The 17,356-nt window shown below is 41.1% G+C and overlaps 1 protein-coding gene across 1 annotated transcript in view; it reads left to right on the forward strand.

Annotated features, from left to right (window-relative positions):
- LOC308669744 (dedicator of cytokinesis protein 4-like) overlaps positions 1-15,092 on the forward strand; it is a gene marked incomplete at its 3' end in the record, with an annotated part of 108,213 nt that extends 93,121 nt beyond the window's left edge. The window contains exon 7 of the mRNA XM_081330619.1: positions 14,898-15,092. Within this exon, the coding sequence (XP_081186745.1) occupies positions 14,898-15,092 (195 nt within the window). The remainder of the gene's footprint in view (positions 1-14,897) is intronic.
- Between the last annotated feature and the right edge of the window lie 2,264 nt (positions 15,093-17,356).

The following is a 17,356-nucleotide window of genomic DNA, read 5'->3' on the forward strand; positions in this document are numbered from 1 at the left end:
TTAAATCTATTTGTCACCTCTACTGTATATTCAACAGGGATATGATTTAATTCATACCTCAGTGGCCTAGTGCTTTTCCCTACTTTCTTCAGTTTAAGCCTAAACTTTGCAAGGAGAAGCTCATGGTCTGAGCCACAGTCAGCTCCTGGTCTTGTTTTTATTGACTGTATAGAGCTTCTCCATCTTTGGCTGCAGAGCATATAGTCAATCTGATTTCTGTGTTGACCGTCTGGTGATGTCCATGTGTAGAGCCGTCTCTTGGGTTGTTGGAAAAGAGTGTTTGCTATGACCATTGTATTCTCTTGACAGAATTCTATCAGCCTGTGCCCTGCTTCATTTTGCATTCCAAGGCCAAACTTGCCTGTTATTCCAGTTATCTTTTGGCTTCCTACTTTAGCATTCCAATCCCCCATGATGATAAGAACATCATTTTTTGGTGTTAGTTCTATAAGGTGCTGTAGAGCTTCATAGAACTGGTCAATTTCATCCTCTTCAGCACTGGTGGTTGGGGCATAGACTTGGACTACTGTGATATTGAATGGTTTGCCTTGGATTCGAACTGAGATCATTCTGTCATTTTGAGGATTGTATCCCAGTATTGCTTTTCCTACTCTTTTATTGACTATGAAGGCTACTCCATTTCTTCTGAGGGATTCTTGCCCGCAGTAGTATACCTGATCGTCATCTGAATTAAATTCACCCATTCCTGTCCATTTTAGTTCGCTGATACCTAAGATGTCGATGTTCAGTCTTGTCATCTCTTGTTTGACCACGTCCAGCTTTCCTTGATTCATGGATCTTACATTCCAGGTTCCTATGGAGAAAAAAATCTTTACAGCATCGGACTTTCCTTTCACCACCAGACACATCCACAGCTGAGCGTCCTTTCGGCTTTGGCCCAGTCGCTTCATTCTTTCTGGCGCTACTAGTACTAGCCCTCTGCTCTTCCCCAGTAGCATATTGGACGCCTTCCGACCTGAGGGGCTCATCTTCCAGCGTCATATCGTTTTGCCTTTTGGTACTGTCCATAGGGTTTTCATGGCAAAGATACTGGAGTGGGTTGCCATTTCCTTCTCCAGTGGATCACGTTTTGTCAGAACTCTCGGCTATGACCTGTCCGTCTTGGGTGGCCCTGCACGGCATAGCTCATAGCTTCATTGAATTACGCAAGCCCCTTCGCCACGACAAGGCAGTAATCCATGAAGGGGCCCATTATGGAGTTGCTTCTCATATAATGTCCACATCTAAGGTTTTCACCTCATTCTGAAAATGTTACAAATCATCCTTTCAAGCTTGTCAAACAAATGGATATAAATATGCTACCTTGACCTTCCTCATTGTCATAATATTATCCAGGTACATCTTCGGAGCTGGCAGTCTTATCAGCTAATGAAGAAGTCTATTATATTCACTCAGTGGTCTTGTGGACAAATCCCTGATGCATGCCCAAAGTGAACTCAACTTTCCTCAGGGCACAGTGTAATTCTGCCCACATTCAACCACTGTCAATGTTGCTAACATTGGATGTTCTTGCTTTGACAACATAGGGAGATTCTTTCTATGGTCTTAGAATTATATGATACTGGGGAAGGAGAAATGTGATGAGAGTTAATTAGACATAACAATTCTGTGACTTTTGAAATAAGAGATGATAAGAAATGGTGGGTTGGAAACAAGAGGGGAAGCTTGCATTTCAAACTAATTGGAGAATGTGATGTATGACTGCTAATTAGGGGAGGGAATTGTGCTTTGATACTATGTGTTTAGGGGAGGGGAATTCAGAATTTGGCTTCGACCATGTATGTGCTGATGCTATGTAACTTGATTAAAGACTCTTTAAGGTAAACAATGCCTCAAAGTTCTTCAAAGAGTTCATCTGTCAGAACCATGACATTAAGCCGAAATCTACAAATTTTCCAAATTATCTAGGGGTCCTGAGCTCCAGTCACTGTCCCTAGACTTGAGGGAAGCTGGCAAAGATTCAGGAGAAGATTTCATCATGGGAAAAGAGAAACTGCTTGAATCCAGCAACCCGGCAGCAGCTGCTACCCCAGGGGCCGGGGAGCAACAGACAGCAAGCTGGGGGAGGAAGAGCTTTTGCAGGACTCCCAGCTGGAGGCAAAATCCAAGCAGCTAGGAGAGCTGATCTGCACTTCAGATTGGGCCCAGCCCAGCGGAGACTCCAGAAGCCTTGAGACTGCCTTACCACCCTCAAAGGCTTCAAAAGCAGACTGGAGGAGAGCCACCAGGACGTCTGCCACTGAGGACTCGGATGAGTGGGAATGCCTGTCTGCAGCTCATAGCCAGACAGTGGAAAGATTTGAGAGGCTAAAGCAGAGAAGCAGAAATCAACTCCTGCCAAGAGAAGCCTCCAGCCCCTCCTTTGCAGATTAGACAGCCTTCCAGCCCCTGAAATCCCCTGCCAGGGCCTCCAGCCCCACAGAGAAAGAATCCCAGTCTGAGGTGCCTGCAGCAATGGGGAGTTTGGCAGCCCACACAGGTGGATGGACAGCAACCTCTGAGCTTGCCGCAGCTAGTAGAGGCCTTGGAAGTGCTTGGGGTGGTGCAGAAGCCAGGAGATCAGCAGCTGGAGGGAGGATGACCACAACAAGGAGACTGGTTGAAGCCCACGAACATGTAGCCCTTGGGCATGCAGCGGCAGCCAGGATGGGACCAGCAGCAAATGGGGGTGCAACAGCCACCCTGGGGGCCCTAGCAGCCAGTGATTGCTCCACCTTTCAGAGCAATCTTTGATGGGGACCTAGAGAAGCTGGTTTTTTTCTTCAACCAAGTGCGCTCTCATTTGAACTGCTGGGCTTATCGCTACCCAGACCCAGGTGCTATGGTCAATGTGATTGTATCCAGCTTAGAGGGAGAGGCATCCAAATGGTTAAATGATTTATATAATGAGCAAGCCCCTGAATTGGAGGACCCCCACCTCTTCCTCCTAAGACTGAGAACAAGATTCGAGGACCCATCCATTGCCCTCAAAGCAGAAGAACAAATCCATAAGATAAAACAAGCCAGCAGGCCTCCTCTGGAGTACATAAGAGAGTTTCGCAAGTTAGCCGGTCACATAGAGAGGTGGCCTGAACAGTCCCTAGTCCACCACTTCAAAGAAGGGTTAGATGATCACCTCTCTCAGGCCTGCATCAATTGAGCAGTACCTGATCAGCTGCAGTGGTAATACTAGATATTCAGTGGTAAAACAGTGGTAAAACTAGATATTCAGCTTGCCTGCTATAAGAAACCTCCCCCACCTGAAGCTGAACTGAGGCCAGAACAACCCAAACAGCAACCATGACCCCAATAATCTCCAACTGCTGCAGCTGCTGAAAGATCCAGGCCACCTGCAGGCCTGCTAATCAAGTGCTTCCAATGCAGACAGCAGGGAAATCAAACAGCGAATTGCCCAGTCCCCTACTCCCAACAACAGAATAGATGATGACCAGGACCAGCAGTAAGAAAGAAACCTGCCCAGCAACCAACGAGAGAGAAATCCAACTGGATCACACAGGAACCTGTTGCTCAAGTCACACACCCCCACACACAGTAGGATGCCAGAACTCAGGCTGGCTCCACCCCCACTCTACCCTCTTTTGACAGCGACGACGAAGGAGAGAATGATCTGATGGTGAGCCGACACATCCCACCTTTTTCACTAACTGCCAAACTCATAATCCCTAAGTCGGGTACGCAGGTAGATTTAAAGGTGCTAGTTGATTCTGGATGCTCCCGATACATCATTAGCTTGCCATTTGCCATGAAACTTGGCATATGAGCAAAACTACTCTCCAAACCTGTGAGATTCGAGCAAGCCGATGGCTCCCTGATGGGAGGGACTTTAGTCAAACAATTAACGGAGCCCCTACACCTAGAAATAGGTGAACACTGGGAGTTTATTCGCTTCCTGGTGGCTCCAAAAATGACTGAGGCTGTGATCCTAGGATTAGCCTCATTAGACAAATGGAAGCCATTTATCTGGTGGGAGAAAGGAATGAGAATTGTGAGACTACCTATAGGGCCCAAGCCCCCCACTGATTCAACAGATTTAGCCCACGCAATGGGCGAAGAAACTTTAGCCCACCCAATGAGCGAGCGCACATGGCAGCCTCACCACCACCAGGCAAGCCGCTTATCCCCAGAGAGTACTGGGACCTAGTGGAGGCATTTAGTGAGAAGGAATGCAATACCTTGCCTCCTCACTGACCCAATGATTGCTCTATCGAACTGTTGCTAGGAGCCAAACTCCCACATCCGAGGATGTACGCCATCTCCCCCCTCGAAATGGAGGAGATGCAGCAATACGTGGATAAAAATCTAGTGAGGGGATTCATTGAATGGGCCAAGTCTGCGGTGAGGGGGCTCTGTGTTATTTAAAGAAAAAAAGATGGGTCTCTTCATCTCTGCATAGACTATAAGGGTCTCAATGCTGTGAATGTGGAAAAAAATACTCCCTCCCCCCTCCTAAAGGACTTACCAACCCACCTGGCTAAGGGGAGTGTCTTCACTAAATTAGACCTGAGAGAAGCATATTACCGGGTGAGAATAAAGGAGGGAGATGAGTGGAAAACTGCCTTTAACTGCCCCATGGGAAGCTATCAATTCAAAGTCATGCCATTTGGACTACAGTGGCTCCCAGCCATATTCATGCAGTTGATTAATGAGGTCCTACATGATCACTTATACAAAGGGGTCCTAGTGTATCTTGATGACATCCTGATATACAGCACAAATATGACTGATCATATAAAGCTGGTGAGAGAAGTGCTAAAGAAACTATTGAATGCCAAGCTTTATGCCAAATTGTCAAAATGTGAATTTCACCAGACCTGATTAGATTATCTTGGCTACAGAATTTCCATTGAGGGCATTGAAATGGACCCAGCCAAAGTGAAAGCCATAATTGAATGGCAGCCTCAAAGACTCTCAAACAGCTGCCAACTTTTACCGTCAATTCATCCCCTCCTTCGCTGTGACTGGGCCAACCACTAGCATGGACTATGAGCTGTTAAACAGCTTTTGAGAATTTAAAAAGACTATTTGCTGCTGATCTGGTCCTAAAGCACTCCTGTCCAGGAGAGCCCTTTGTAATTCAAGCTGACACCAGTGACATGGCAGTTGGAGCTGTATTATTGCAAAAGAACAAAAGTGGGATCCCGCAACTCTGTGCCTATACCTCTAAAAAATTTACCAAAAGCAAGAGGTGATGGGCAGTATGGGAGAAGGAAGCCTTTGCTATTTGTTGTTAGTTGCGAACTCTTGTCCGATCCATCGCGACCCCATGGACAACGTTCCTCCTTCCTGTCTTATACCATCTTCTGGAGTCCATTTAAGCTCATGCCTACTGCTTCAGTGACTCCATCCAGCCACCTCATTCTCTGTCATCCCCTTCTTCTCTTGCCCTCAATCTTTCCCAGCATGAGGCTCTTCTCCAGTGAGTCCTTCCTTCTCATTAGATGGCCAAAGTATTTGAGTTTCAACTTCAGGATCTGGCCTTCTAAAGAGCAGTCAAGGTTGATCTCCTCTAGGACTGACTGGTTTGAATGCCTTGCAGTCCAAGGGACTTGAAGGAGTCTTCACCAGCACCATAGTTCAAAGGTCTCAATTCTTTGATATTAACTTGGCAATAGTATCTAGAAGGAAGCAAGGTGCCTTTTGAGGTATGGACAGATCACAAAATCTAGAAGCAGTTGACCCCCCCCCCCGCAAATTATCCCCAAAGCAAGTGCGGTGGGCACAGTACTTTAACTGTTTCAACTTTACTCTAAAGAACATACTGGGAGGAAAAACCTTCCTAGCTGATGCACTATCGGGATTGCCCCAGTACAAAAGTGAACGTGAAGAGGTTAATGAGGCAATTATCTCTAGTCCACAAACTGCTGCTTAACTCACGCCTTGCAGGACCCCTAATTCTGATGACCCGGGAGTGAAGAAGATAAAACAAGAACTCCTCACCGATCAATGGTTCAATGACAATCAAACCTCCCTAACATGTAGGGATGGTTTGGCTTACAAGGGGGAGGGGGGAACTGTATTTGCCTGAAGCCCTCCATCTTAACGCTCTTAAACACAGACATGTCGTAAAACAGGCAGGACACTTTGGATATTTAAAAACTCTACACCTCATCCGCCGGCAATTTTGGTGGCTGGGGCTAAAACAGGATGTGGAAAACTATGTCAGGAATTGTGCTGTATGTGCCACCATGAAACAAATCCCAGGGAAAACCCCTGGGTTACTGCAGCCAGTGGCAGACCCTTCTCAACCATGGGAAGAAATAGCTATGGACTTTATAGTAGGCCTACTTGAAAGTAGAGGAAATACTGTCATATGGACTGTAATAGACCTGTTCATGAAGCAGGCTCATTTCATTGCCTGCAAAGGACTCCCATCTGCCCAACAACTGACTAAATTGTTCCTGAAACATAAATACCAGCTGCATGGGGCCCCTAAGTGAATAATTTTAGATAGGAGGGTGGTGTTCACAGCGAAGTTTTGGAGAAGCTTTCTTAAGTTAATTGGATCATCTCAAGGCCTATCACCTGCTTTCCATCCAGCTGCCAATGGGGCCACGGAATCCGCTAACAAGATGGTGGAGCAATATCTCAGATGTTATGTTTCATACGAACAAACTTGACCGACCTCCTCCCTTTCATACAGGTGGCTTATACTAGGGCTTTTCAACCAGTGGTACAGGTACCACCTGTGGTACATTGGCACCTGGCAAGTGGTACGTGACCATCCTATAAAAGTGGTAGTGGGGAAGGGGAATGAGCTGAACCGGTGGCAGCACTGCACAAGCCTGAGCAAGAGACGGCTGGAGCTGCAGGACTGTCAGGGCTCAATGGAAGCTCCAGGATCAGTGTCAGGCTGCAGCTGGAGCTCGGTGCTGATCCTGGTGCTTCTGAGCCCAGAAGAAGTGCCAATCATCTGGAATGTTGCAGCATCTCCAGGGTCTTGTGATTTACATTCAGATTCTTGGCAACTGATTCATATTTATGATGGTCACAGTGTCCCAGGGTCATGTGAAGTGACCCAAACCTGCTACAACCACCCAGCAGATGGGGGGGAATAAAAACCAAACACCACCCCACCCCACCAATCCTCAACAGAAATGCTCACAACAATGAAATCCTCAGGGGGCGGAGCCAACTGTCAGAGCGGGCGGCTGTGTGAACGGAGCTCTCTCCACGCACAACCTCTCACCCAGTGTTCGCGGGGGCTTTTCGGAGCTTCAGGAGGTCCTGTAGGGACATCCGAAGTTGCAGGCAGCCCGGAGAACCTTCATGAGCGGCGGTTCGTGTTGAAGATCCGGAGAAAGTCTGATGCGAGCGAACCGGGGAGAAGGAGGCCAGTAATGGCCGACATGAAGATCTGACAGAGGGACGGAGCTAGCACGTAAGCAGCGGGACAACGGTAGAGCGGAGCTGACGGAGAGTGTATCCGAATATTAAATAGGAAGCGCTTGTGAAAGAGGTACTGGTTCGAAGTGGGAGCCTCACGGAGAGGGAATAAGCGGCGATAGAAGTCTTGAGGGAGGCGTTTGGCAAAAACAGCAAGGGAAGGAAAGCCGAAGACTATATGACTGTATTCTAGCTGGAGAAAAGCTACAACAGGTCAAAGTCTGAGCTTTGGAGCCTTAGAGACTGAACTCTGGATTGTCGGGCGTGGAAAGCGATCAGCTTGGTCTAGTCTGGTCTATCCTGGTAAATTTTGAATTTGTGAACTTTTGAAACTTTTGAAATTCTACTCTACTTGTCACGGGCGGCCATTTGATATAGCAATTTAGTAACTGGAGGTTTGTTTAGTGGGACACCTACTGGTCTTTGACAGCAGAGGAAGACGGAAAAGGTGCCAATTTCTGCGCCGGAAACGGGGGGGGGGAAAGAAGAAGAACGTGACTTTGATTATATTCATACTATAGAATTCTATTATATAAATTGCTTAGTTGGTAATAAGTATCTGGTGGTAACTGTTTTATATATCTTTTGTCATAGAGTTAAAAGGTTTATATAAGACTCAGGGTATTATACATTGATAAAACGCTGTTATAATTGGGGAAACATGACAAGTATCTCGGGAGCAACTAAGCCTAGCGCTGGCAAAAAGGCGGCAGCACAGGGACAGGGGATGGCCTCAAGTCCCTCCAATCAGAAATCTATAGAGGATATGCTGCAAAGGGAAAGATCTAACTCGAATTCCTTTAAAGATTTACATGCCCTTTTGCAAAACCTACACGAGGCAATGGCCAAAAACCACGAGGAGATGAAGAGAGAAATAGGCCAAATAAGAAACGACACTGGTGAATTAAAGGGGAAAATCCAAGCGATAGATGATAAATTTGAAGGGATTCAACAGCAATTAGTCAAAAATGAACAAAGACTTCAAGATATGGAAGCTAGAATGGAAAAAGAGGAAAAGAGAGTAGATGATTTAAATGAAACACTCCTTCAGGCTAATAAGGAATTAGAAACAACAGTCATTTTTCTGGAAGCAGAAAAGGCTGCTCATTATCTACGCTTCCAGAACGTTCAAGAAAAAAGAGGGGAAGATCTGTTGGTCATGATGGCAGAACTGATGGCAAAGGCACTCGGTGTAGGGAAGGAGGAAATGCTGGCGGAAATTGATGAAACATACAGGGTCCAAACTAATTATGCGAGAAGGCACAACCTCCCAAAAGAAGTACATGTAAGGTTAGTTAAAAAATCAATTCGGGATGAGCTTCTGCATAGATCTAGAGAGGAACCATTAGAATTTCGGGGCCAACCAATCACCATCCTTAAACAGATACCTAAAAGGATGAGGGATCTGAGACGCGGCTATCAATTCTTAACATCCAAACTAATAAGAGAAAATGTAAACTTTAGATGGCTAACTCCAGAGGGTATTCTAGTTACGTGGCAGGATAGAAGGCATAGACTGGACACGATAGAGAAGGCAGAAGATTTTTACAAACGCCACTTCCATAGCCAAGAGGAAGTAGATTTAGAAGATCAAGATGGAAGGGAGGTAAGAGAAAGAGATACAATACGTGTGGCAATGGATGGGAAGATCTTAGCTACAGAGGATAGAAGGAACAAATCCGGTGAGTTAACAGAGAAACATGGAACTAGAGACAAGGAAGAGAGAGAGCCCCGAATCACGAGATCCACAAAAACCAGAAATAAGTAAGATGAAGGGAGGTGAGTGTAGTATTATGTCTGTGAATATTAATGGATTGAATTCGCCAGTGAAAAGGCGGAAATTTTTTAATAGGCTTATTCACCAACAATTGGATATCGTGGCAATACAAGAAGTCCATATAAAGGAACAACAAAAATATTTGTTAGTACAACCAAGAATAGGGAACCTATTCGTTTCCTTAGACCGACACAAGAAAAAGAGAGGAGTGGCACTATATGTAAACCCAAAATTGACTGCAAAACAAATTTATAACGATAAAGAGGGTAGAATACTGATAGTCGAGGTTATAATAAATCACAGGAAGGTCATGATGGTAGAGATATATGCCCCAAACCATAACCAAGAACAATTTTTCAAAACACTTCACAATAAGATATGTAGCATTGATTATGAGGAGATTTGTTTAATAGGAGATTTTAATGCTATCCTAGATATAAATTTGGATTATATGGGAAAGACGCTTAGGAAAAAGAAGAGAAGAACTCTACCGAGATCTTTTCTTAACTTGGCTGAGGAACTAAATATCCAAGATGTCTGGAGGGAAAGAAATCGTAAGGCTAGACAATATACATATTACTCCAACCGACATAACTCATGGTCTAGAATAGACATGGTATGGATGACGAAAGAAATTAGTTCAGAAATAGACGAGGTACATATAGCGACAGGTACTTGGGCAGATCACAATCCTATTAAACTTATCTGGAAAGGTTCCAAAAAAATACCCAGATGGACGCTTCAAAGAGCAATTTTAAAAGAAGACGAATTCAAATCTAAGATGGAGAGAGAACTAAGTTTTTTCTTTAAGGAAAATAAAGCTATAGACACCTCAGTACAAAACAATTGGGATACAGCTAAGGCAATGATGAGAGGGGTAGCGAGGGCATATATGGTATATAAAAATAAGGGGAAAAGACAACAACGGGAAAGATTAGAAGAGGAATATAAGAGCTTAGAAGTTACACTCCAACAAGATCCACAAAAAGAGAATATCAAGCAATCTATGGATCTGATTAAACACAAACTTAACATTCTAGACAAAGAGAAATTAGCACAACAATTGAGAAACACGAAACAAAATTTTTTTGAAAATGCAAATAAACCGGGCCGGTGGCTCGCATATAAATTGGGAAAACAAAAGGGGAAAAACTGGATTCACGAACTACGAGATGAGGAAGGGAGAATATTCCACCAGGAGGAAAAAAAAAAAATTATAGCCCAGGAATTTTACGAACGTTTATACAAAGAAGATAGTCAGGCAAGTGTGGAGAAAATGGAGGAATATTTTCAAAGAGCCAAACTACCTAAGGTCACAGAAGATACCAGAAATATGTTAAACGAGGAAATTCGACTATCTGAGGTGATAAAAGCTATTAATGCACAAAAGAATAATAAAGCATCGGGACCCGACGGTCTTCCATCAGAAATTTATAAAGAATTACAAAATATCCTAGCTCAACCCCTAGTGGAGGTATTTAACGCAGTATTAGAAGGCGCAAGGACGCCTAAATCTTGGCTAGAGGCAAACATAACCCTTATTCCGAAAGATAACACAGACCATACATTAATCCAAAATTACAGACCCATATCACTTCTTAACTCGGACTACAAGATATTTACATCAATTATAGCGGAACGATTGAAACGATTTCTGAATGATTTCATACACGCAGATCAAAATGGTTTTCTCGCTAAGAGACACACTAAGCACAACATTAGAATAATATTAGATACATTGGAGTACTATGAATTACATAGCGAACAACAGATGGCATTACTTTTCTTAGACGCCCAAAAGGCATTTGACAATGTTAAATGGTCTTTTTTGTGCCAACAGCTTAGCTTTATGAATATGGGTGAAAAATTTATAAATATAATTAGGGCAATTTATGACAATCAGGAAGCAAAAATAATTATTAATGGGGAAGCATCTAGCAAGTTTCAAATTCAAAAGGGAACACGGCAAGGCTGCCCCTTATCACCATTGCTGTTTATATTGACTCTTGAAGTATTAACGAGAACTATAAGAAACGACCCAAAGATAAAAGGATTAACCATTAAAAAGGAAACCTTTAAATTGCAAGCTTTCGCGGACGATCTGGTTTTTATTATGGAGGATCCATGTCAGACGGGACCAAAGCTATTGGAAGAATTATCTAAATATGGTGAGGTTGCCGGACTGCGAATAAATAGAAATAAGACCAAGATGATTGTTAAAAATATGACCAATAAACAAAAAGGTAATCTGGCCGAAATCATGGATATAGAAATAGTCAAGAAAATAAAATATCTAGGGATTAACATTACGGCTAGATGCACTTCACTCAAAAAGGATAATTATGATAATGTAGTGAACCAAATAAAAGGTGATCTGGAAAGATGGGGAAACCTAAAACTCTCATTATTGGGAAGAATCGCTGTCATTAAGATGAATATTCTGCCTAAAATCCTGTTTCTGTTTCAGAATATCCCAATTCAACTCGACTCTAAATTTTTTCGAAATTTGGATAAATTATCACTAAATTTTATTTGGCAGGGGAAAAAACCAAGAATTAAATTGAAATATTTACAAGACACGAAGGAAAATGGGGGTTTTGGATTGCCAGACTGGGAATTATATTACCACGCCGCGGCCCTGAGCTGGATTAGAGAATGGGTAATCTTGAGAAATAGAAGACTATTAACTTTAGAGGGTCACGATTTGCAATATGGCTGGCATGCTTTCCTATGGACGGAGAAACAAGGTCTTTTCTCGCATTTTCAAAGACACCGGATCAGGCAAGCGCTACTTAATACTTGGAAAAAAATTAGATCTCACAATTACACCAAAATACCGGTCTGGCTATCCACCCTTGAAGCGATAGTTTACCCAAATCTGTTTGATTTGGGTAACATAATCTCATACAAGGATATTCTGAATGAGGAGGGGGAATTGAAACTTAGGAATGAACTAGAATTACAAGGTATAAAACTCGATTGGTGGGCCTACTTACAAATCCAATCGAGATTTAGGAAGGATAAAAATGAATGGGGGATATATACCTCTGAAACAGCATTGGACAAAATATTATTGGGACCGGACTCTAAACAAATAAGGAATTTTTATAAATTACTTTTGGGATATAAGCTGTTTGAAGAGCAAGTGAAAGACCCCATGTTGACCTGGGCTAACAATTTAGGACATAACATCGACCTAGATACTTGGCAAACAATTTGGGATAGGAATAAAAGGATAACACTGGCCTCATCGTATAAAGAAAATTTATTTAAAATGTTTTACCGATGGCATCTTCCCCCAGCCCGCTTAGCAAAAATGTACACAACAGCATCTCCCAAATGTTGGAAGTGTTCTGAAGAGATAGGCACATACTTCCACACGTGGTGGTCTTGCAGTAAAACACAAAAATTTTGGAGAATGATTTGGATTTGGCTGAAAGAAATATTGAAACAAGATCTGGAGTTTAGTCCAGAACTTTTCTTGTTGGGAATCACGAAAGAGAAATATCCTAAAGATGTGCTATACTTAACGATCCATATTATCACAGCAGCTAGAATATCATTTGCGCAAAAATGGAAAAAGAATGAGATCCCAGGACAAAAAGAGGTTATTAGGAAAATTTGGGATTGCGCTGAAATGGACAAATTAACTTTGGAATTAAAGAATAAAGATCAATCAGACTATTATAGAATTTGGAACAAATTGTATCTTTGGATGGATAAAAAGAAAGGTCTCTATTAGGTTTTACAGACTAGCTCACTGTTTTAAATATTGTGGTATTTCACCGATTTGTAATCTAAGTGTATTTAAGTGTATTTTTGATGTACATATATACATGTATATATATATATTTAAACATTGTAGACAAAAAGGTTTGTCAGCTCGCTGGTACTGTGTCCAATGTTTTTAAATAATAAATTTAATAAAAAATTTAAAAAAAAAAAAAAAAAAAAAACAATGAAATCCTCAGACAGGAGTAAGAGCACTAAGCGAACTGTTGTAAGTCGAGGACTACCTGTACATCACTTTTTTTCCTTTTTTGGGGGGGGGGTCATCAAGTTTTTGGGAAGAAGTTTGGAGAAACATTCCAAGGTTTATCTGTTGACTAAATATTTACACCTCAAATTACCCAGTAAGAAATTAGGACCGAAATTCTTGGGGCCTTTCCCCATCGTAAGGATCATCAACCCAGTCACAGTAAGGATCATCAACCCAGTCACAGTAGAATTGAAACTCCCTATGCTTTGGCCACCTAATGAGAAGGAAGGACTCACTGGAGAAGAAAATGGTAATCACATGACCCCTGGACACTGCAATCGTCATAAATATGAATCAGTTGCCAAGCGTCTGAGTTTTATTCATGTGACCATGGTGTGCTGCAATGGTTATAAGTGTGAAAAATAAGTCACTTTATCAAGGTTGTGGTAACTTCAAACTGTCACTTAATGAACTGTTGTAAGTCAAGGACGATTCTAGAAGAACAAAAAACTGGTTCAGATGATCACATTATTTTCTTCTGGCTTGTCTTCACCAGCCACAAGATGTTTTCCCTACCTCTGGATTTTTTCAAAGAGTATTTAAATAAAACCTGAAATGAAACGTTAAGTAATTATCCCACACAGTGTCAAGCATCAAAGAAACTTTGCTTCAGCCATTGTTTCTTAGCTTCCAACAGGCTCAGGTGGGAGGAGAGATGAATAGAATGTGCATTTGCAGCTGTGAGGTATGAAGTCTGGGAATCAAGGTCATTTGGATTATTTACAAAGTAACGAAAGATTTCTCTCATAACAATTGTCTGATATTTAATTGGGGAATGTGACTTGCACTGTCAGGGGAAAGGGGAGTTTCTATACTTTTCATTTACTGTTCTGCCACCAATTTAACGAGCTGGCTTTCGACTCATCAGTGCCAATATGCTGTACTCAATAAAGTTTTGCATTAGAGATTGGAATGTCTCAACTGTGCTTACTTTATTTGGGATCATCAGTCGGAACCTTGATACACAGTTGAGAAGGAATTATATTAGACAAATTACTCTTTCTCACTCACACACAAAAAGATTTGCTGGTTTCTTGAGTTTGCCTTATTGGTATTTTGAATAAATGAAAAAAGACTTATTTTGGTATAGTGATTTTCAGAGAAATACCCAGAATCATCATAAAGTGAGTGTGTAAGGTGGGTGGTTATATATATTGATTGAACAAATGAATGAGTGAATGAATGAATGAATATGCTTCCCCATGACAATTGGAAAACCTGATATAAAATGTTTACAGAATTCCTTTGCATAAAAAATACATATAAAATATAGCAACACAATAAGTTGCAATAAATCTAATACTAAAGTTGCAGACAGATATTAAGGCAAAATAAATGTAAAATGAGGAAAATGAGAAACACTGAAAATGTTATAATACATGTCCATGCCCAAAGGAAATATTGGGGACAGTAGATTGATGAATGAGATAACACCATGGACCATGATAAAGGATTCCCTTCATACTTTTTTATTAAGTCAGCAATAAGTATGTTTCCTGCCCTTACTGGTATGTAAATTAAACTTACCTCATTCTCTGTCTTAGCCTCTGCTTGTGCCTTCCAAAAGTCCATGGAAAACAAAATGTTTTGTTCTGTTTACTGTAGATCTTTCAAGATACTGAACATTGATTGTACAACTGAAGTAATTTGGTTTTTTTTAAATGCTTTCTTTTTAAGGATTTTATCTCCTTCGGCTCTGGAGAGCCACCAGCCTCTGAATTCCATTCTTTTGTGTTGTATCATAACAACAGTCCCAGGTGGGCTGAGCTGCTGAAACTACCTATTCCAGTGGATAAATTCAGAGGAGCACACCTTCGGTTTGAATTCCGCCACTGTTCCAGTAAGACCTATTCAGAAGTGGTAGTGCTTTGAAATTACAATCTACATTTTTTTTCAAATGATCTTTGTACCTGCTGGTTGCCACCATATTAATGAGAGCTAGTATAGAAAAGGCTCTCATACAAGCATCACAATGGAAAAAAAAGTATGCATTGAAAACAGCAGTTTTGCATTAGAATATTCCGTAAACGTGTATGGTCGTCTGTAACTGAAGATTAATTATGTTTTTAAACACTAATGATCCAAGAGGCAAATGTACAGATGTCCCAAACTTATGACTGGTTGTTTAATGACTGTTGGAAGCTACAATGGCATTGGAAAGAGTGCTTCTATCTGTTGTAATATGTTGTGCATCTCCTGGCAGTCACATAAAGAATGCTTGGCAACTTGTTCACACTTACAACTGGTTGTAGGTTGAAAGAGAAATGGAAGAGTCACTGATATTCTATTAGAATCTCTTGCCAGTTTAATTCAGAACAGAGAAAAATGTTGCCAAAAGGAAGATGCAAAATGAGTTGTTAGAAAATCATGGCTTCTTTTCTTCAAAAAAATTCCTTTTGATTTTTAGTAGATGGGAATGGTTGTGGATTTACCTTTCTTTTCCTTTTCAATCTCTTTTATTTCCTAAAATTACAAGGTTATGTATAGAATCCCCTCTGCCGCTAGGACCATTTAATTATTTTAGTGAAACAAATAGCTAAATTTCTAGTTGGCCATTATGCTTTTAATGTATCTTTTTAATGAAAAAGATTGTGGATATAAATATTAACATATTTAATTTAATAGCAGTGTGTTTTTCCTATGCATACTAACATTAAATAAGTTCTTCTTATGCATGTAGAAACAAGATGGGCCATGGTGGCACAGTTGTTAGAATGCAGTATTGCAGGCTAATTCTGCTGTCTGCCGGCTGCCAGCAGTTTGGCAGTTCGATTCTCACTGACTGAAGGTTGACTCAGCCTTCCATCCTTCGGAGATTGGTAAAATGAGGACCCATATTATTGGGGGCAATATGCTGACTCTGTAAACCACCTAGAGAGGGCTGTAAAGCACTGTGAAGCAGTATAGAAGTCTAAGTGCTATTGCTACTGCTATTCATTAAATTATAGATATAATTGTGTGATCTGGATAAATATCCTTCCAGATTTATAAAATTGGTTTGCCTTCACCTTCTTCTTGCTAGGGCTGAGATAGAGAGTGACTGGCCCAAGGTCCTCCAGCTGGCCACACCAATTTGGTTCTCATGCTGATGGTAGAAATCTTGAATTTAATTGAAGTCAATGGAACTCAAACTGACAATCTCTCAATTGTATTGTGTGATTAATATATCTGTACATGTGATTGATTATATAGCACTCTGGCCTTTAGTTGCAAATATGTATGCAATTTTATGTTATTTTCATTTATGAACTTTCATTCCTAACTTAGAATGTGGTGTATTTTTAATGTATATGTGTGTTTCAGCAAAAGAGAAGGGAGAGAAGAAGTTGTTTGGTTTTTCTTTCATCCCTCTGATGCAGGAAAATGGAAGGACCCTGCCAGATGGCATTCATGAGCTCATTGTGCATAAGGTATTTTCAAAAAGAAGCCAGAAAAAACATAGCTTATTCAGAAAAAAATCTTAGATTGATTCAACTGTCAAAAGAATGCTAGATTTGTCATTGTGTAACTTGTCTTTTCATCATATTCTTTCTAACTTATGTTGCTGGTTCTTTCTATTACACATGTATACATGGGCATACATCAGTCTGGCTCTCTCACACATGAGGGAAAAGGTGAATATCTGTTTTGTAGATATCAAACTTGGGAAATGAGGGATGTGGAAATTTTAGAGCATGGGAATTAAATATTATCAGTAGTTACAGTAAGTATCCTAAAAGTATAGTAAACAATGAAGTTACCTAGAAAGTACACAGGAAGAAAATATTTAAAAAGACAGTTGATTAGCAGTGCAGATTGTTTTTCTAATGGCTTTAGATGACAGTTCTATGCTGCACTTTATTTCATTAGGTGTAGTGAGTTAAAATGCAAATTTAATTGTTCTTTCAGTGTGAAGAAAATATAACCCTTCAGGATTCTAGTCGCTACCTCAAATTTCCCTTTTCAAAAGGGCATCTCCTTGCAAACAACCACCAAGCAATTAAATCTACTAAAGAATCTTTCTGGATTACATCTTTCCTGTGTTCAACTAAACTCACACAAAATGGTAAAGTATAATGTATAATACAGTATAGTAGATGAGCTTATTAATATAAGTATACTGTATATACTTGTGGATAAGCCAAGAATTTTAAGCG

The sequence above is a fragment of the Vipera berus genome (assembly GCF_964194415.1).
Source record: "Vipera berus genome assembly, chromosome: 6".
NCBI classification, from domain to species: Eukaryota; Metazoa; Chordata; class Lepidosauria; order Squamata; family Viperidae; genus Vipera; species Vipera berus.